Below are 21,917 nucleotides of genomic sequence, written 5' to 3' on the forward strand. Positions count from 1 at the left end.
TTAAGATACTGAAAGAGAAAAACTGCCAACCAAGAATGCTATGTCCAGCAAAACTGTCCTTCAAAAATGAGGGAGAGTTTAAAATATTCTCACACAGACACTGAGAGAGTTTGTGAACAAAACACCTGCTCTACAGGAAATGCTAAAGGGAACACTACAGGCAGGAGAGAGAGATTTTGAAGCACAATATTGGGTGATGGTAGCACAATAATGTAAGTACACTGAACAAAGATAACTGTGAGTATGGTTGAAAGAGAAAGTTTAGGGGCATGTAGGATATCAGAAGGAAAGATTGAAGATGAAGAGTGGGAATGTATAACTTAGAGAAACCTAGAGTGGTCAATGATTGTGATTAAATGGACAAATATGTTTTTACATGAGGGAAAACAAATGAATGTCAACTTTGCAAGGTGTTAAAAATGGGGTGGTACTGGGGAAAAAATACAATCAATGCAAACTGGAGTCTATAGTTAACAGTAACATTGTAATATGCTTCCATTAATTGTAACAAAGGCAATATATCAAAGCTAAATGTCTATAAGAGGGGGATATAAGGGAAGGGTATGGGGTTCTTGGCGTTGGTGTTGTCTGACTTTTTAAAAGTATTTTATTTTATTTTTTCTTTTGTTGCTTTTTAGTTGTCTTTTTTTCTTTCTTTTTCTTCCTCTTTCTTTGTGGAAGAAATGGAATGTTCTTATATAGATAGTGGTGGTGAATGTATAACTATGTGATTATACAGAGAACCAGGGATTATTTACTTAGGATGGTGTGCTGGTTTGAATGTATTCTGTCCCCCAGAAAAGGCCATATTCTTTGATGTAATCTTGTGTGGGTAGATCTATCAGTGTTGATTAGATTGTAATTCTTTGAGTGTTTCCGTGGAGATGTGCCCCACCCAACTGTGGGTGATGACTCTGATTGGATAATTTCCATGGAGGTGTTACCCCACCCATTCAGGGTGGGTATAAATTAAATCACTCAAGCCATTTAAATGAGCTGACAAACAGAAGGAACACAGTGCAGCTGTGAGTGACATTTTGAAGAGGAGCTACAGCCAGAGGGACACTTTGAAGAAAGCACAGGAGCTGCAGATGAGAGATAATTTGAAGATGGCTGTTGAAGGCAGACTCTTGCTCCAGAGAAGCTAAGAGAGGACAGACACCACAAAAGCAACTAAGAGTGACATTTCTGAGGAACTGCAGCCTAGAGAGGAACGTCCTGGGAGAAAGCCATTTTGAAACCAGAACTTTGGAGCAGACACCAGCCACATGCCTTCCCAGCTAACAGAGGTTTTCTGGACACCATTGGCCATCCTCCAGTGAAGGTACCCTATTGTTGATGCCTTACCTTGGACACTTTATGGCCTTAAAACTGTAACTGTGTAACCAAATAAACTCCCTTTTATAAAAGCCAATCCATTTGTGGTGTTTTGCATTCCAGCAGCATTAGCAAACTAGAACAGATGGAATGTATGGTGTGTGAATAAAACCATCTAAAAGATAAACAGAGGGATACAAGTGCTGGAGAAAATGTGGAGAAAGGGATGTACCTAATCACCATTGATGGGGAAGTAGATTGGTGCAGCCCATCTGGATGGCAGTGTGGTGGTTCACAGGAAGCTAAGTATGGGGTTGCCATATGGTCCTGCAACTCAGTTACTGGATATATATTTGAAAGAACTGAAAAGAGGGACATGAATGGACACTTACACAGTGGGGTTTATGGTGTCAGTATTCACGATTTGCAGTGGATGGAGGTGGCCTAAGGGTTCATCAACTGATGAACGGAATGGCAAACTGTGGTGTATGCATACAATGGAATATTGAGCTTCTACAAGAAGGAGTGAAGTTGTGAGCTGAATGGACATTGAGGACAGTATGTTGAGTGAAATAAACAAGAAATGAAAAGAAAAACATTATAATGCCTCACTAATATGGACTAACTATACTGTGCAAATTCTGAGAATTGAGTCTGAAAGCATAGGTTATCAGGGGAAGGCTTATTGTAAAGATTCCTAGATTGTAAGCTCTTATGGAAGTTACCTCTGCTCTGGAGTTGTAATGGTTATTTCTAAATTCTGAGATGCTGAGCTCTTAGTGTATAACCTGGTCAGTCCCTGGAACTTTGGGTATCTGTGTGACACCTGAGATTCAGAGCCAGAGTCCGGCAGCTATGAATGTCAGCATTAGCCCACACAGCTAATGTTAAAGAGTCTGAAAAAAGAGATTGGACTTCAATTAGAGACATGAATGAAATGGACTTGGTTGGAACTAAAGTAAATCAGACTAAAGGGTAAAGGATGATATTGACAGTGTTTTTAAAGCTTTGGCTTCTGTGTGAGACCAAAGGAAGATATATTTATTAGGTGCAAAATCTATATTTTTTGTAACACACTACATAATTTAACTTGTATGGTCAGTTTATTCAAACAACATAATTACATGGAACGTTGCATAGGGAGTGAAATCTGGTTGGTTTGTACAGGTTAGTGTGAAGCCCCAATACATCCTAGAATAATTTGGGCAGAGAATAAAAATGTACTTGCAAAGCCCCCCTGAGGGACTGGGGGAAATTGTGGAAATATTAAGTTTTCCTGCCTGGGGAATTAATGATACTCTTACAAGCATTGGGGGCTACCGATTTAGAAGGCCAAGCCCTTGCTCTTGGGGCTTGCCCTTGTGAAGTTTGTTACTGCAAAGGAGAGGCTAAGCCTACTTAAAATTGGGCCTAAGAGTCACTCCCAGAGAACCTCTTTTGTTGCTCAGATGTGGCCTCTCTCTAAGCCAATGTGGCAGGTAAACTCCCCGCCCTCCCCCCTACATGGACATGACTCCCAAGGGTGTAAATCTCCCTGGCAACATGGGTATGACTTTCCAGGATGAGCTTGGCCCTGGCATCGTGGGACTGAGAAAGACTTTGTGGATCAAAAGGGGGAAGACAAATGAAATAAAATTAAGTTTCAGTGGCTGAGAGATCTCAAATAGAGTCAAGAGGTCATTCTGGAGGTTATTCTTTTGCGTTATATAGATAGCCCTTTTTAGTTCTTAGTGTATTGGAATAGCTAGAAAGAAATACCTGAAACTGTCAAACTGCAACCTGGTAGCCTTTATTGAAGATGATTGTATAACCATATAGCTTACATTGTGTGACTGTGTGATTGTGAAAACTCTGTGGCTCCCTCTCCCTTTATACAGTGTATTGATAGATGAATAGAAAAATGAGGACAAAAAGTAAATGAATAATATGGAGAGATGGGGGTATGGAATGTTTTGGGTGTTCTTTTTTACTTTAACTTTTATTCTTATTTGTGTGTGTGTGTGGTAATGAAAATGTTCAGGAATTGATTGTGGTGATGAATGCACAGCTATATAACGGTACTGTGAACAACTGATTGTACTCTGTGAATGACTGTATGGTAAATGAATGTATCTCAATAAAATTGAATTAAAAAAAAGTTAACAGTCATTATTTACCGTCACGCACTGTGCTAAGTGCTCTACATGCATTTTCTCATTTTTTCCTTAAACAACCTAGAAATCAGTGCTATTATTAATCCTGTTTTACAGATGAGGGTCAGAGGGGTTAAGTAATGTGCCTAAGTCGCACAGCTAGTGGTGGTGGTAGGATTAGAATTCAGGTCTCTCTGACTGCAGAGCCCTTGTTCTAGACAGATAGATTAATGGATGGATGGATGGATGAGAGAGGAGGAGCTAGATAAAGAAGGGTCTTGAATTTCATGCTAGGGAGCTCATCCCCAGGGCAATGGAGGGTCATTGTAAGCAGGGCGAGACAGATCAGATTAGGGCTTTAGAAAGATAATTTTTTTTTTAATTCATTTTATTGAGATATATTCACATACCAGGCAGTCATACAAAACAAATCGTACATTCGATTGTTCACAGTACCATTACATAGTTGTGCATTCATCACCAAAATCAGTCCCTGAGACCTTCATTACCACACACACAAAAATAACAAGAATAATAATTGAAGTGAAAAAGGGCAATTAAAGTAAAAAAAAACACTGGGTGCCTTTGTTTGTTTGTTTTTTTCCTTCCCCCATTTTTCTACTCATCCATCCATAAACTAGACAAAGGGGAGTGTGGTCCATATGGCTTTCCCAATCACATTGTCATCCCTCATAAGCTACATTTTTATACAGCCGTCTTCAAGATTCATGGGTTCTGGGTTGTAGTTTGATAGTTTCAGGTATCTACCACCAGCCAGTGCAATTCATTAGAACCTAAAAAGGGTTGTCTATATTGTGGGTAAGAGTGCCCACCAGAGTGACCTCTAGGCTCCTTTTGGAATCTTTCTGCCACTGAAGCTTATTCCATTCCCAGAAAGATCATTTTGATAGTAGCAGGAAGATAGTTTAGAGCCAGTGAAACTTGAGGGAGGAGGCCAATTTTCTGGCAAATTCCACTTCCTTTTTGTGAGAAGCCTTTTTTTAAAGCTCAGTGTTATTTCTCTCAGGGCAAAACATATGTCTCTATGCACACCAGGGACTATTGGAAGAGAAGGCTGAGGAAGGGAGCTGGGGGCGGGGGGTGGAGACAAGGGATGGATTACTGGATAATTCGGGAGGGGGTGATGCTCTTTGTACAGGGGAGTGGAGAACCAGGAAGGGTGGAGCCATACAGTCTCCCTCTGCCATTTCCAAGATGAGAAGGGCCCCTTGGGGCCTCCAACTGGGAAGCTCACTCTCCAGGCCCCACACAGTGCCCCATTGTGCACCTGCCATGGGAGGGAATGCAGCCAAAGGTGAGGCGGGTGTTGCATCAGTGTGCTAAGCTCTGGGATTGAATGTTGGGGGGTGGCAGTGGGAGAGGGCCAGTCCCTCCTTCTGAGGCAGCTTCCGGACATCATTGGCCTTTCCAGCCAGAGAGGGAGGGGAGTTGCAGGAAAGGGCCCCAGGGGTGAGATAAACTGAAGGGAGGGAACAGGATAGCAGGAAGGACCAGAGAACAGGTGGTGCTTCTCCCACCTACACCAAAGGAGCCAAAGAGAGGAACTAGGCCTGTTGCAGGCGGGTGTCTTCAGACTGACAGGGCCCCCAGAGGGTCCCAGGACCGAGCACCGCTCTCCATGCTGCCCCGCCTCACCTTGCTCCTCCTGATGGGGCTGTCTGTGTGCACTGTGGCAGGTGATGGAGGAGAGGAGCTGGCCCTTAGCGCCGAAGCAGGGTCCTGGGTAACCGTGACCCTGGAGGTAACTTTGGGGACAGGCTCTGAGCAGGGCAGGGGGGATCTGTAGGGAAGGGGTGGCAGATCCCTGCCATGGCTGCCAGGAGAGCGGGATGGACACTGCCAGGCAGGATGTCCGACTCCCCTCTGCAGGGACCTCAAGGTCCTGGTGCCTGGCCTGGCAGACCTCCAAAGGGCCCTGTGCACAAGGGAGCAACAGCCTGTGGTGATGTGCGTGTGTGTTGGTTAACAAATACTGTGTTCCTGACACTGTTCTAAATGCTTTATAAATATTAACTCATTTTGTCCTCGTGTCAATCTTATGGGGTAGATGCCAACTGTTGACTATCCCCATTTTACAGATGAGGAAATTGAGGCTCAGTGGTCAAGTAGTTTGTTCAAGGTTACAAAGCTTAAAAATCACAACCAGACACCTTACCCAAGGTCTGTGCATCAGAGGAGACTTTCAAGGGGATCAGCTTGGGAAAGGATCACCACTGGTCCCATGTGTAAACTCTTATTTCCTGACAACTAGCAAGCACTGGCTTTAATGCCTGTCTCTACTACTAATCTGACCTGCCATCACTGTGGATTGGTCTAAAAGTTGGAGACACAGCATCTGTCTCTCAATCCAATAGGGGACACAAAGATCCTGATCTCGGGGATCTCCCAGTCAGACACAGGATAGAGACCAACAGACCAGAGGCAAACACAGAGACCAGGTAAATAAGAGATTAGCGCTCAGGGAAGGCTCCTAGGAGGACAGATGGGACATGGCTGAGCTTGGCTCCTCTGCATTCCCGGGAAGGTGAGGACGCTGGGGCTGGTCTTGGCAAAGGACCAATAGGCAGTGGCTTTTACACTTACTCTGTGTGACCTTGGAGAAGTCACTGCAGCTCTCTGGACATCAGTTTCCTCACCCATAAAACGGGGGAAGGGGAATTAGATGATCCCCAAGTGTTGGTTTGTTTTTTTTTTTTTTTTTTTGAGCTTTGACATCTTTACGGAGTCATTGCCAGACATCAGTGGACCTGGCCCAGGGACAGAGCAGCTGAGTGGTATGGTGGGGAGCTCTCCACACAGCCACACAGGAAATACCATCGTGAACTTCAACTAGGCTGCTGCTGGACTCCTTTCCCTCTCCGTTAATATCCCTCTGCTTCCCAAGACACAGGGCTTGGCATGCGGGAGGAGAGACTGGGTTAGAGCTCAGGAGAACTTACAAACACTACCAGTTGCTAAAATGTGAATCCAAGTGAGATGGCAGAAGAAATAGAAGCCCCTTCCAGGATAACCTAATCTCCCCTCTAGCAATCAGGGCTCCCCCTCCTGCAGACATCCCTGGAGCTGGAGATTTGAGTTAAATGGATAAGGAGGGATTGGGGTTGGGGAAGAAGTCTTTCCTGAATGAAAGGGAACAGATGCTTCCTAACAGCCACCCAGAAATGCCATGAGTGGGAGGATTAGTCCTGTTTAATTCAAAAATGGTCATTTGAAGGCTGCCTTTTACCAAGGCAAAGTGGTTTTCATGTGCTTTTCAGAAATGGATCCAAACCTCTAGAGACTCTTCTGGCTCCTGGCCAGGCTGGGCAACTCGTCTGAGACAGCTGCCCCAGCCAGTGATATCCCAGGGAGAAGCATCTTGTAATTGACTGAATTCATCTACAGTTTAGAAAACAATCCACTCCTGATCCCAAAAGGTGGTACAACGCAAGCTATGAGAGACAAAGTGGTTTCCATTGTACCCCAGCCAAGTCCCTGCTGGTCCCAGAGCTCCAGCATCACACCCAGGGAAACTAGGGATGGAAGAAAAAGTCCCTGATCCAACTCCTGCTCTCAGGGTCCTAGCAGGCAGCTTGCATTGCTCCAGAGCCCTGCTTGCCCGTCTTCAGCTTTCCTGGAAAAAGAGATCCCATTCCCTTCCCTGCTCCCAGACTATCAGAGAGAAAGCCCCTCATTCAGCACTCAGCAACCCACACATGCGGAGCTCCTGTGTGTACCAGGCCCTGTGCTAACTACTAGGGGTACAAGGATGCCAAGACAGTCTAATGAGTATCATCCACTCTCAGTTTCTCAACTAAGGACATCTTTCCCTCTCAGCAGAGCTGAGCAGGCCCCTCTTCACAGCCTCAGGTTAAGGCCAGAAAGGGAGAGGTGACAAAGGCTAAAGAAGGAACTATGTCTTAAACCTAGAGCCCTTGGTCCAGAACTTTCCCTCCATCAGCTCAACAATTAAAATTTTTGCCCAGGAGAGTAGCCCTCCCCCACCAAACCTCATGCCATATTCCTCATGGGAGGCCCAGGTCTAGGGCAGGGTTAGTATGTGAAAATGGGGGAGTGCTGGGGGAAGGGAGGAGAGAGAAGGGAGGATGGGGGCTGGAGGGGAAGCAGTCCCATCTTGCCTACTGGTTGCCCACCCCAGATTCATCGGCTGTCTACTCCTTACCTAGGTTGGAGACATTTCCCAAGGTGAAGCAGAATACATGCTCTGGAGCCAGACTTCCTGAGTTTGAATCCTGGCTCTACCACTTCATGTATGATCTTGGACAAGTCACTTAACGTCCTTGGGCTTTAGTTTCCCCATCTCTACAATGGGGATAAATCATAGTCTTTACTTCATATGGTGGTTGTGAAGATTAAATGGAATTATGAGTGTAATGTTTGAGAGCTTGGCCTCTGCTACATCTCTTACTTCCTTGCAGGGTGGCCTGGGACATACTATTTCATCTCCTGGACCTCAGTGTTTTCATCAGTAAAATGGTGACAGTAACAGTACTTTCCTCATGGGTTTTGGTGAGAATTAAGTGAGTTAATATATTAAAGTGCTTAGAACAGTGCCAGGAATATAGTAGGTGAAATGTTGGCTAACTATTATTATTATTGTCGACATCATTGTGTAAAATTTGGAAAACAGCCAGTGGCAGCCTGGATCAAGTGTTCAATGACTGTGAACTGCTGTCCAGAGCTTGTTACTGGTTCAGGCTGTCCTCCCCTGACTTCTGGACAACCATCCTCCAACATTAACTAACCCTCTGCTTCTCCAGGAAGGCACTGCCCCCAGCATCCAGTTCCAGCTTCAGCAGGTGAAGAGGGGCAAGGCGAGCCAGTTCTTTGGGCTGATGGGAAAGCGGGTGGGAGGTGAGTGACCTAGGTGGGCAGGGGCCCAGCAAGGCTCTGAGTGGGTTCCATAACACCAAGAGAGGCCCTAGGTTAAAGCCCAGGGCCCCGGGTCAGTTAAAACAGCCTAGGAGGCATCACTTACCTGATGGAGTTGGGTAGTGTCCATATACATTATCATCCAAACCAAGACACTTTGGTTGAGGGTTAATAATTAGACCAGGAAACAGGCATAAACCAGCTATTCCCAGCACATGGGGAGTACAGTTGTCCCAAGGGTGGGGCAAATACTTTGCACCTTGGCTGGGGCCCTTGCCTCGGATACTATGGCTGACTTTGGAGAATGATGGTGAAGTTAAAGGTTAGCATCAAGAAGTGAGCAAAGCCAAGGGCCAAGCTTTCTAGTCAATTCTGTTTGGCTCAAACTATTATTAAAATGAGCCTGTGTTCCCTGAGGGCACTCTCAACCTGTGGGTCATGCTAAGGGGACAAAGAGAAAATAGAGAGCAGTTTTCTCTTTTCTTATTGTCCACATTATTTTTTAAAGGTGGTAATACTTAAGAGTTGGTGAGAGTATGAAGAAAGTGGTACTTGTATACACTGTCTATCTGGAGAGAACAGTGGCAGTGTCCTTCCAAGTTGGATGTGCGTGCTTCTCTGGAAGAGGGGGCTCACTTCAGGGCATCTATCAAACAGAAACGCTACTGCTTCATGAGCCCTTGGAGGTTTGCAGTAGAGTGTTCCTTGCCACCTTGTGTGTAAGGGCCTGAATTTGGAAATAGCATAAAGAACTATTGATAGGGGAATGGTCCAAATGTATTAGGTACATCTATAACTTTTGTAGTCATTAAAACGAATGAGGCAGATCTATGGAGAGACATGGAAAGATCTCCAAGATATATGGTTAAATAGAAAAAGCACGTTACAGAACAATATGCATGATGGGAGCCTACTTACTTAAAAAAACTACATGCTCACGCACATATATGTACAAATGCATGGAAAAAGTGCTAGAATTAATATCAATTTATCAACAGTGGTTACATCTATAATAGGAAGTGAAGGTGAGGGAGAGAGAGTGAAGAGGGACTTTAGTTTTTACTATACAAACCCTACATTACTTTTTTTTTTTTTTTTTTTTTTGTGGGCATGTATTCAAGGACTGCTTTTGTAAATTAAAAAAACGCATATTAAAAAAATAGAGAAAACCAACTTGTAACCAAACACTTTGGCCTAGTTTCCTCCTCGGCAAAATGAGTTTTGGACTGGGTCGTTTCAAAGTTCTCTTACAAATCCAACAACCCATTAGGAGCAGGGGATGGGAGTAAGAGAAAAATATTTCATGAGCACCTATTATGTCCACACATAATTAAATCTCACCAAGTTCCACTTATAACCAGTGGGGAAACTAAGGCTCACATAGGCTGAGTACTTTTCCCAAGGATGCCCAGCTGGTGCCTGACTCCAAAAGTCTGCACACTTCCCCTTACTCCCCCTGCCTCCCATAAGGAGCGTCCTAGTGGCTCAGTCACAAGAGCATACAGGGGAATGACTGGAGTCCCTCTGATGACCCATCAAAGGCACCAAACTCCAAAGAGCCACGAGCCCTTCTCACCTCGCCAAGCCCTTAGTGAAGCAGTACAATCCTCATTCTTTCTTTCTCATTCCCCCAGGATTGTCTCCCATCCAGTCAGTGAGCATAACAGGTAAGTGTTGCCCAGACCTTCCCTTAAGCATCCTCCCTGGGGAGGGAGAGTTTTCCTGGCTTCTAACAAGTCAGGGAGATGGGGGGAGATGCTCTGGCCAGGAGCAAGCCAGGCTGGCAGGCTGTGCAGAGAGTAAGGCCAACATGCTGTGGCCACACTCTAGGCTTCCTGGACAGATTCTTTTGGCTGTTTCCTTAGGGGAATGGTTTATGTGTGCCTGGAGAGAGGGTGCAGGGATAGGAAGGGGTCAAGAATTAACCTAGTTCTACCAAGGTTCAAAATTACCTGGGGAAACTGCCCATGGACAGGCACCAGGTCAGTCAGCTCTGTATCCCCAACACACAGCACAATTTCTGCTTATTAGAAGCACCTACTAGATGTTTGTGGAAAGGAGGGAAGATAGAGGAGGAGGAAGAGGGAGGAATCAATGAATGAACCAGTGAATGAATCCATGGTTTTTCCAATCCAAGTCTGATTGAGAAATGACTCCATTTACAAGGCCTCAGCTCTGGTCCTGGATCTGCCCTTCCCTAGTCCCCAAGGCAGCTTTCCTCTGCTCTTCTCTATCCTCTCTCTTCTCTATCTTGCCTCTCTCCATCACCAGGAGATCAGAGAGGACGAATGGACCAGGCCCTCCTGGACAGGAAAGGAGCGTCTACAGGAGGTGAGAGTTGCTGGCTGGTCACAAGGGCATCATGGGAAAGTCGCCAGACACTTTCCTACCAGTCTCCAAAGCAGGGATCAGGCAGCTGGACAGACAGAACAGGCTTCCCACAAGCCATCAGGCAGGGCCCCACATCCAAGTGCAGGGATTTATTTAGTCCCTCTGATGATTCAGGCCTGAAAACAGCCGGAGCTCTAGAGCTAAACCCTCCCTACCCCCAACACACCCATGCTGTGTCGTTTGCCAGACCCTGGAACATTCCCCTTACTCCCTTGTTGTCCGTAAAGTTTTCATCATTGATCATTCGAGTCATGCCTTTGGTCTTAAGAGATTTTCTGTCTTCAACAATTGTAAATAAGTGCAAATAATCCTGGGTGGGGTAAAACCGTAAGGAGTTATCAGCTGACACCCTCTGGCAGAAGCCACATAACTAAATGGTTCCAAGGGGCCAGGCATGAAAGTAAATAAGCGAGGCAGGCTAAAGAAGAAGACAACAGCTCAAATGAGCCTAGCACAAGAGGAAAGGCACAGGGTGCCATTACTGGTACTGGTCTGCCTTCCCTACTGCCTAACCTTTTCCCCCAGAGCTGCAGACTTCTGGACCCCTCCCTAGCTTCCCTAATGGAACACCTATCTGCTCATTCCAACATTGGCTCTTGGGAATAAAGATGGGAAAGTCTTCTATTTGCCCTTGAGATTTTCCTCGCAAAGGGTTTGAGCCATTCCACTCAAAAGCTCATGGAAGTCACCCCAATACAAAATAGAAATGAATGCCCTTCTGTGCAAGGTTCTAAGCAGGAACTGAGAAGTCATCATTTTTCAGACAGAAAGCAAGCAACTTGTCCTAAGTCACACAGTGAACTAATGACAGTCAGGACTAAAGCTGTGTTTTCTATTTTCTGGTCTAGGGTACTTTCCACATCTTGGGAAGTTTGAATATGTTACCACTTCCCTTCCTTTAGAAATGATAACAGGGTTGAGTGAGTGGCTAGCTCCATCCTTGCTCTGGAGGCATTTACAATTGAATGGAAGACATGGCAGATGATCCTGTGATTTGACTGCCCTAGATATTTACAGACAGCAGAAACATGAGTCAGGGAAATGGAGGACCTGAAGTTGAGTGTCCAAGGCAGGCCTCTGAGGGCAGAGGAGATAGACAGCCTCCTCTGACCACCTGCCCATGTTCAGAGCTCTCCCCAGACCAAGAGGATGAGGAGCCAGGCTCAGGGTGAGCCCCAACTGCACGCTTCCAGAGGACAAAACCCTCTTCTCCTTCCCTGGACGACGTCACAATGAGCAGCCAGCCAGGCCAATTCCCTCTCCGTGTGTCTCCTGCTCTCAGTACTGGCGTCTCACCCCAGGCCTGCACCGACTCACTGCATCTCCTTCCAGGATTCTTGGTCCCAAGCAGCAGTCATACATCAGCATTGTCACTTGCGAGCTGGAGTGACACTTCTTCCCTCAGCACTCCAAGCTCTCATCTCACTGTATCTATAGGAGGCATGAGTCTCACACATTTCCTTATCCCTTGTGCCAGCATACACAAAAAATAAATGGACTCAATACATAAATGAACAGTGAATGGCTTCTCTGGGATGGGGCAGGGGGCAGGAATGGCTTGGGCTCTGCACCCTGCCCAGGGGCTGAACTGGCATGACAGCACAGCAGTGGGCCAGGCAGCCTTTTTCAGAATTGTAAAGAGAAATACTAAAGAGGCCTGGTCCCCACCCAATGGTGGGAAAACAGGCTTGGCACACATTTGAGGATGGCAGGTGGATGAGAAATGAGAAACCAACCCTAACTGGGTAGGGAGGGACTGCAGGCATTTTGGAGTGGATGGGATTTGAAGAGGGGGAGTCCTTTTTCCCTTAAGCACCCCTGCCTAAAAGACAACTCCCTCTCCTTATCCACTCACCATCTCAAGAATTCAAATCTCTTTGTCTTCTGACTTAAGAGAATTGGGCTCAGGTCATTCATCAATTCCCTTCAACTACATGCTATGCTTTTAGGACCTGAGCAGTTAAGTCATCCACTGAGCTGAGAAGAGCTCCAGAAGACAGAAACAGTTCCCATCCTCAGGGAGCCCCCAGCTGCTGCGGAGGGCACTGTCTCTGTCCTACTGGCTTGTTGGCAGGCAGGGCACAGAGGACTTCAGGACACTTAGAAAGAGGAACATAACCAGTGAAATCCTAGAATGCAAACCATTGAGGCATTGAACCAGGCAATGAGTTGGGAGTTGTGTGGGTGGGTTCAGCAGTAAAGGACTCATTGATCCACTAGGCTATGTAACATTTTGCTTCTGTGTCCCTCTCTCCAAAAAGTGAATGAATGAATTAGAAGTTTTCTCAGGTATATGAATCTTTGGGGGGAGTGGGAGTTCTGAGCTATGTTTAAAAGGTGGGGAAGGTGGGCATTAGTGGAGAGGGCAGGACCTTCTTCTGGGTGCCAGCGAAGGCTTTAGTGATAGTAGAGGCCACTAAGGAAAGGAAGCCAAATGGTGCCAGTACAACCACTAAGGTTTCTTCTGTTTAATCTGTATTGAAAGTCTTGATCTCAAGACTGTTCATCGTGAGCTTTGATTCCCTGAAGACAGTGAACCTTGACAGTAAACCTTCACTTTCCCTGAAGACTGTGTACCCATTCTCACACCTCACCACCATGTCCAGTGGAGGACAATGAAACTGGAGAGAGGAGGCAGTGTTAGCCTCCTCTCCAGTCTGAAACTGCTGCAGAATTTCCCAGTCGATGTACTTCTCATTCCATCCTTCCCTAACCCTCCAGCCTCCCAGATGCTTCCCCCATCCCACCACACCCAGAGCTGCAGCCTCAAGAGGAGGTTCACTGTGATAATCCAACTCAAAGGACCAGAAAAAAGGGCGGAAGATTTTCTTCTAGTTAAGTTTGGAACATTTAGGAAAAATTAGCTTCACCAAACACATAATGAGTATCTTCTATGTGCCAGCACTTTGCTAGGAACTCAAGATGGGATTGGGTATACAAAAGAAGTATGAGATCGGAATTCATCCTTAAAAACCCAAACACCTTATAAGAGAGCCAAGATTTAATTACTGCACAAAGCCCACACTCTGCTCTCCAATCATCTTTTTCAAACCCACCATGTTCACTCAAGCTTCTGGTTTCTGCACATGCCACTCCCCTTCCACTCTAGTGTATTAGTATGTGGAGATCAATTTCTCTGAGCAGGTTTCCTATTCCAAGAACCACCCATTCACTCCCTCCTCCAAACTCCCAAAGAGCCTTGCACATTCTCCATTACAGCATTTAATATGTCATATAATTAATAGTTTATCTCCCAACAGGCAGGGTTTCTTGACAGGGACCACACTTTACATTTCATTTATCTGTGTACCCTCAGTGCCAACTACAGTGCTTGGCGTATAAATCCTTGGAGAGTGTTTTGGCAAAGAACACGTTTCCTGTCCTCAGTGAGTCCCCGACTTGAAGGAGCCGTGAGGGAGCCAAACTGAATACAAGTAATTGAAGTAAATGATAATAGTTACCATTTATTGAATATATATCTTGTAGTTCTCAAACTCAACATGTCCAAACACTCTTGATCCCCTGCCCCAAAGCCATCCCTCCCTGTCCTCTGCATCTCTACAAATGGCACCTCCATATAACCAGCTGCTCAAGCTAGAAACCTGGGAGTTACCTTCAACTCGCTCCACATCTAATCCATCCCCTAGTTGTTAATTCAACTTACAAAGTCTATCTCAAATTCATCTTCTTGCCATCTTCACTGCCATTATTAAAATAAGCCACTGTTGTCCCTTGCCTAACTGGCCTTGCTTTCTCTTATTGCCAGCCAACCACTGCCATCCATTCTCCATCCAAAGCATGACCTTTCCAAATGGGAAACTGGTTGTATTTACCCCCCACTTGCCACAGTTCAATTGTTTCCTAGAATAAAGATGACATCCTTGTCAAGGCCTCCCAGGCCTTGTGCTCTCTGGTCTCTCCCTCCTCAGTTACCAGGCTCTCTTGAGGTCTGCACACAGGCTGTCCCCTCTCTCTGGAACACTCTCCCAGTCCTTCTACTTCTCTGGCTAACTCCCCATCTTTCAGGTCCCAAGATAAAGGCCCTACCTCAGACAATGTTTCCTCGATCCCCAAGCTCAACTAGTTCCCTCCTGTTACTTTCACAACACCCCATCCTTTCCCTTCATAACACCAATCATAATTAGTAATTATATTTAATATGTCTCCCCTAGGAGATTACAAGCTGCAAATCTTTTGGGTAGCATGGACTACTCAGTTCCTGGGGCCTAATGGTATGCAATTAATATTTGTTTATTGAATGAATAAATGAATGTCAGGTATTCTGCAAGACAATTGACCTTCACAACTGTCATTCCCATTCTGCAGATGAGGATAAGCCACTTGCTCAAAGTTCCACAGGAAAAGGCAGAACAGGAAATTGAGGCAAGACTCTCAACCTGTGCACTATATACTCCATACTGTAATAATATAGACAGGTCTCAGGCAGAATCATAAAGTGGATTTCATGAGGAAAGCTTACTTTTGGGCTGGGCCCACTTCAATAGGCAGGAAAGAAACATTTCCGAATGTTTCTGAATGCTAGTCCCTGAAGATGCTCCTTCAAATAAAAAGATCCCATAATCAAATTAATTTTAGGAAATGTTACATTGTATCTTCTTGAAAAATTCCAAAGCCCATTAGCTTACTGAAGGTCTTGCCATCAAGAAACACGCCAATATTTTCCTTTTTTTTTTTTTCCTGGTAGTTAACTTTAACTCAGTGTTTTCCAGTTGCACATTGAGGTTATGTGTAGGAGAATAATGAAAGCTATGTTGGTTCAGCCAGCTTATTTTCATAAACTTGAAAAGCCTTGGATGCATTTTCAGACTTTGAAAAGCCAGAATACATGTAAACCTAACCCAATAAGCAATGGGAAGCCACTGAATTCTCGAGAAGGGAGGTGATGAGCCATGTCTTGATAGTGAAAGCATATTCTTCATTTTTCCTGATCCACTTCCTTAGGAGGCAGCAAGAATTCCAAGGCCAGGCAGGAACCTCTGAAGCAATTTGACTGACAGCTGAGATATTTTCAGTGAATGAACAGGGCTGAGATGCCTCTGAGGATGCCATTTACATAAAATATGAATAGCCCCCCAGGAGTTGTACAAGGTAGTCACCCTACTCTGGGCACATCTGACTTCCAATCATGGGCAATTAACAATGGAATCTACAGCAACAAAGTGAATTCTAGTAGTTTGGTTTCAAGAGTCCCCTTGTTTGATTTATCCATTGTTGTATCTCAAACCATTCCCAAACACAATGGTTTAACGCAGTATTCCTCACGATTCTCTGGGTTGGCTGGACAGCTGGATGTTTCTTTAGCTTCATATGGAATCAGCAGGGGTCACTTAGGAAGCTTCACTTAGCTGGGAGTTTGGCTGGGTTTGAAACCTTCAAGACACCCTTACTCACAAATTTTGGTTTTGTGTTGTCAGCCGGATCATCTTGGTTCTCTTACACACAGTCTCTCATGGTTCTGTAGTTTACCTCAATTTCCTTTATATGGCACCTGGTTTCTGAGAACAAGTGGAAGCTGCCAAGAATATCACTTCCATCATATTCTGTCGGTCAAAGCAAGTCAAAAGGCCAGCCCACATTCAATAGAACAGACCTCTTATTGGAAGGAGCAGCAAGCACACAGATACAGGGATGGGAAAAATTGGTGGCTATCTCTGAATGATCTACCACTATATTTGAGATATGAGTATAGGTTTCTGATAATTTTGGAATAGAGTAAATACAAGGTATGCTGTTTCCAGATACAAATACTCAGTTAAGAACAGACTGGCTTCTTGGAATGAAAATGACTTGAAAAGGTGTTTATCTATCAGATGGAACATTTGGAAGGAGAAATGGAGCCTAGGTTGTGCAACAGCACAGGTTATTTTCTCCACTGTTGGGCACAAATAAACAAACCCTAAAATGGTGGTAATATGACCTGCAACTAAAGGCCTGGGTATTGCACAAGAGGGAAGAGACAAATGTTTCAGCACCAGGGACATTTTTCACCACTGGGCACTTTGTTTCCTTCTTAGAGACATTCATTGGTATTTTGTTGACGACACCACAAAGGAAGTGGGCAATTATACTGCCCCTGACAGCAGGGAACAGTCTGGAAGAGGGTGCCATATAAGTCTGCGGCAGCAAGTGCTGGGGCAAAACTGGATGAGGTCCAATTCTATACTTTCAGGATCCCAGTGAATAGCAGGAGTCCCCATATTTTATTCTTAGAACATGCAAAATCCTGTACAGCGTTTTGCACTTATATGCACCTGTGAGGACCATGAGAAGGGTGGAAAGAAACTAACACTGAGAGCCAGTGAGTCAAGCCTTTTCCCTCCATTGTCATTTCACCTCATTTCATGGAACTGGTATTATCTGAGCCTGAGCACACAACGATGGCAGAACTAGCCTAGGGCCTTGAGGTAAAGAGTACAGCCAGGCAGAAAGGATTCCTGTCTCCTCACTGGGCCTTTTCTCAAATGAAGTTTTCTTAACCCCATGTCCCAGAATGGACTTCAAGAGCACAATTTCCTGAAATGTAGGCAAATTTGTATGCACCTAAACATACAGATATTGGGGAAAAAAAAAAAGGAACCAATGCTTTGATCAGCTTCTCCAAAAAACTGGGGAAGAGCAACTCTCACTGCTGACAGCTATGCTACTTGATCCTAACACTTGTCATAAAAACATACCATTCCTTTACACTGACAGCACAAGCAACAAAAGAAAAAAACATAAATGGGACCTCCTCAAAATAAAAAACTTCTGTGCTTCAAGGAACTTTGTCAAGGAAGTGAAAAGGCAGCCAACTCAATGGAAGAAAATATTGATAAACTACATCTCCAACAAGGGTTTATTATCCAGAATATATAAAGAAACCCTACAACTCAATAAAAAGACAAATAATCCAATTAAAAATAGTCAAGACTTGAATAGACATTTTTCCAAAGAGGAAATACAAGTGGCCAAGAAGCACATAAAAGATGTTCATCACTAGCTATTAGGGAAATACAAATCAAAACCACAATGAGAAATCAATTCACACCTACCAGAAGGGCCACTATTAACGGAAAACTACAAGTGTTGGAGAGATGTAGAGAAATAGGAACACTCATTCACTGTTGGTGGGAATGTAAAATGGTACAGCTGCTGTGAGAGTCTGGCGATTCCTCAGGAAGCTAAGTATAGAATTACCATATGATCCAGCAATCAAGCTACTAGGTATATAACTCAGAAGAACTGAAAGCAGAGACGCAAACAGACATTTGCACACCAATGTTCATAGCAGCATTATTCATAATTGCCAAAAGATGGAGCAACCCAAGTGTCTGTCAGTTGATGAATGGATAAGTAAAATGTGGCATACACATATGATGGAATATTCAGCAGTAAGAAGGAATGAAGTTCTGATACATGCAACAACATGGATGAACCTGGAGGACATTATGTTGAGCGAAATAAAACAGACACTAAAGGAAAATAGTGTATGATCTCAATGATATGAACTAATTATAATAAACAAACTCATAGTTAGAATCTAGAATATAGGTTACCAGGAGGTAGAATGGGGACCTGATGCTTAATTTGTGCAGAATTTCTATTTAGGTTGGCTGTAAATGTTTGGAAATGGATAGAGGTAATGGTAGCACATTACTGTGAGTATAATTAACAGCACCAAGGGGGAAGTTTAAGGTAGTGTATGTTATTAAAAGGAAAGCTAAAGGATAAAACTTGGGACTGCATAATATAGTGAATGAACCCTGTGATAGACATTTGTGGTGAACAGTACAAATTTGAGAATGTTCTTTTATGAACTATAACAAATGTACATCACTATCACAAGGTGTTAATAATAGGGGGTATATGGGAAAAAATACACCCAATGCAAACTATGGACTATAGTTAACAGTATTTTAATATTCTTTAAATAAAAACAAATCTAGAGAATTAGATCAGAGGTTATGTAGAGCTGGGATGACTGCAAACGGGCATGGGGTTTTCCTTTTGGGAGTAATGAAAGTGTTCAAAAACTGATTGTGGTGATGAATACACAACTATATGATACCGCGAACCATTGACTGTACACTTTGGATGATTATCTGGTATGTGAATGTATCTCAATAGAAGTGCATTTAAAAAAAAAAAGTGGTAGGATCTCCTGTCATCCTGGCAGTCCCTCCTCCAGCCCTCCCTGACTCACACACTACCATTGCAGGTCCCTGGTCAAGGTTCCAGAGGACATACCGGGAGCATATACGTCTAGCCAAATCTGTCTGGTGGTGGCGAGGAACTCGCCATCTCAGAACTTGCCCTGTGTGTAGAAGGTAGCTTACAGAGCTCACCTACAGAACATTGTGGGAGAGTAGAGAGGTCGTCGTGCTGCTTGGGGCAAGGGATTGCTGGCTGTAGGACGGACAATGCAGTGCCTGGAATCATGAAGAAACTCTCCTAGGGAAAAGGGGACCATATATATAAGAGCATTAACAGGGGAAGGAACCCATGTGCATATCCAAGACAAAGAGGCATGCCTAGAAAGGATCAGGGCTGCCCCTATTTGGCCTGGAGATACTCTCCTAATTCATGCTATGGATAAGCCCTGGAGCACTCCCACAGGTCATTTTGCAAAGTCTGGGAAAGGTATTTTCTTTCTTTTTTTTTTTTTTGGTAGCTCCCGGCATTCAAAGAAAGCTCTGTCCTAACCCAAGCTGGATACAAGTCTAAATTCCAGCAGTAACACAGTAAAAAATATCAAAATGTCCATGTTTCAACAAAAGATAATAAAATATACAAAGGAACGGAATGATGGCACAGACAAGGGAGACTAAAGCATTAGAAACCATCAATGAGGAGAATCAGACCCAGGACATTAAAGACTCACAAAATGGTCCTAAATATGCTCAAAGAACTAAAGGAAAACATGGACAAAGAACTAAAGGAAATCAGGAAAACAAACACAAAGAGAATATCAATAGAGATGAAAATTATGAAAAGTAGTCAAATAGAGCTGAAAGCCAGTCACAGAGCTTTAAAATTCCCTACAAGGGTTCAACAGCAGATTGGAGCTGGCAGATTAATCTGTGAACTTGAAGACAAGACAACTGAAATCATCCAGTCTGAGTAGTAGAAAGTGAAGAGGAACCTGTGGGATACATCAAGCATGCCAATATACACATTGTGGGAGTATCAGACGGGGCAGAGAGAATTTTCAAATAATGGCTGAAAACTTCCCAAATTTAATGAAATAAATGAATATAACATCTGAGATCCTCAGTGAACTCCAAACAGAATAAGCCCATATAGACCCATGTGCCATGTTATAATCAAACTGGTGAATGTCAAAGACAGAGGGAATTCTGAAAGTCGTGAGAAGCAACCTGTCACATACAAGGAACCCTCAAAAAGATTAAGTGCTAATTTCTTATTGGAAACCAGTGGGATGGCATTGTCAAGTGCTGAAAGCAAATTACTGCCAACCAGGAATTCTATACCTGGCAAAACTCTTTCAAAAATGAGGAATTAAGACATTCCCAGTTAAACAAAAGCTGAGGACTTCAAGAATGCTAAAGGAAATTCTGCAGGTTGAGAGTAAAGGACATTAGACAATTGACTGAAGCCACAGGAAGAAATATCTCCAGTCAAGATAATGACACAAGTAAATATAGCACCAGTTCTACTGTATTCTTGATTGGTAACTCCATTTTTTACCTCCTGTAGGAAGGTCTAAAAGGCAAATGCATAAAATGTAATGACCAATGCTATGGGCTTATAATGTAAATTATGTACTTTGTAAAAAGAACTCATAAAAGTGGGGGAACAGAGGCATACTGAAGTATAGCTTATGTATGCTATTGAAGCTAAACTATTATCAAAGTAAATGAGATTGTTAGATTTAGGATGTTAAATTTAAGCCTCATAACCACAAAGAAAGTATCAGAATATGCAAATTCAGAGACAAAGTAGAGTACAAGTCACCAGGAGTTGGGGGGGGCGGCGCGGAGCACAGAGGCAACAGGGAGGTAATACAAAATGAGTGCAGGGATTCTGTTTGGGATAAAGGATAAGTTCCAGTAATGGATAGTGGTGAGGGTACTGCAACATTGTTAATCTTACTGAATGCTTGGGAGGAGCTGGAATGGGAAGATTTATGTTGTATATATTTTCACAAAAAGATAGAGATAATGACAAATGCAACACATGACACTGGATGTTATAAGAATGGAGGAGAAAAGGTTCAAAAGGACATTATTGGGACATAAGAAAATAATGGAAGATAGAATGTAAGCTTTATATCAATGTTAAATATCCTGAACTTGGTAACGGCACTTAAGGTGATTAAGTGAATATCCTTGTTCATAGAAAATGCAAATTTAAGTATTATGTGTTCAAGGAGTATGGTGTGTGCAACCTGCTCAGATGTTCTGATAACAGAATATAGCAAAGACGGCAAAATACTAAAGTTTTTTAAAAATTATGTAATTCTAATGAAAAGGGGAAAACAAGCACAGAGGTATCAAATGACAAGGGGTCTGCTACCCCATGCCAGCATTGTCATGGTTATGGGATTTAGAATCAGAGGACCAGAGCTCTCATCCTGTTTCTGTAACCCTGTAAGCAAGACTTCTGTGAGCTTCAAATTTTCTCATCTGGAAAAGGTGTATAGTACCAACCTTATCATGTTGCAAGGATGGAATGAAATAAGTGAAGATACCAGTGCCTGCTAACAGTTCATTCCTATACAGATAATAAAACAGAAGCAGAGCCAGAATGTGGCACATCTTTTGCTTCCTGGTTTAGCTCTCTGGCCCCCAACTTGCTGCCTTTAGGATCAACCGAAATCAAGTCTTTGGTCTGAAAGTCTCCTTCAGTTCACTGCTTAACTGCTTATTGTGTTGCCTTGGGCTCCAAGTATCCTTCTGCAAAACCAATCCACAAGGCTAAACAAGGCTGCATGAAGGCACCCAGCACCATGCTGGGCAAAGAGAAAGCAATCAGCATAAGCTAGGGCTTGTCTCCTCCACAGATAAGAGTAGGTGCTTCCATTGAGTGGGCTGCAGGAGTTAGATCCAGGAATAATTCCAGGCTTTTGCTCTTCCAATGAAGGACCCCAGGAAGTTGAGCTTCTTTTGTGCAAGTAAAAGGGAGTCTAAGGGAATACACAGCCTTACTCAAAGTTGCCAAGGG

The 21,917-nt window shown here is 43.9% G+C and overlaps 1 protein-coding gene across 3 annotated transcripts; it reads left to right on the forward strand.

Moving 5' to 3' along the window:
* Nucleotides 1-4,625: 4,625 nt before the first annotated feature.
* Nucleotides 4,626-12,225, forward strand: TAC4 (tachykinin precursor 4). 3 transcript variants are annotated; one of them, XM_037810235.1, is made up of 5 exons: nt 4,626-4,764; nt 8,231-8,324; nt 9,977-10,009; nt 10,614-10,673; nt 11,862-12,225. In XM_037810235.1, exons 1-5 carry the CDS (start codon nt 4,753-4,755, stop codon nt 11,903-11,905), a joined length of 243 nt encoding a protein of 80 aa, XP_037666163.1. In that variant the 5' UTR covers nt 4,626-4,752; the 3' UTR covers nt 11,906-12,225. The 3 variants fall into 3 exon arrangements, with proteins under 3 accessions (XP_037666163.1, XP_037666162.1, XP_037666161.1); XM_037810234.1 differs by having other exon boundaries at nt 8,235-8,324; XM_037810233.1 differs by lacking the exon at nt 4,626-4,764 and adding an exon at nt 5,004-5,211.
* The last annotated feature ends 9,692 nt before the right edge of the window (nt 12,226-21,917 follow it).

The sequence above is a fragment of the Choloepus didactylus genome, chromosome 18, assembly GCF_015220235.1.
Source record: "Choloepus didactylus isolate mChoDid1 chromosome 18, mChoDid1.pri, whole genome shotgun sequence".
In the NCBI taxonomy this organism is placed as follows: domain Eukaryota; kingdom Metazoa; phylum Chordata; class Mammalia; order Pilosa; family Megalonychidae; genus Choloepus; species Choloepus didactylus.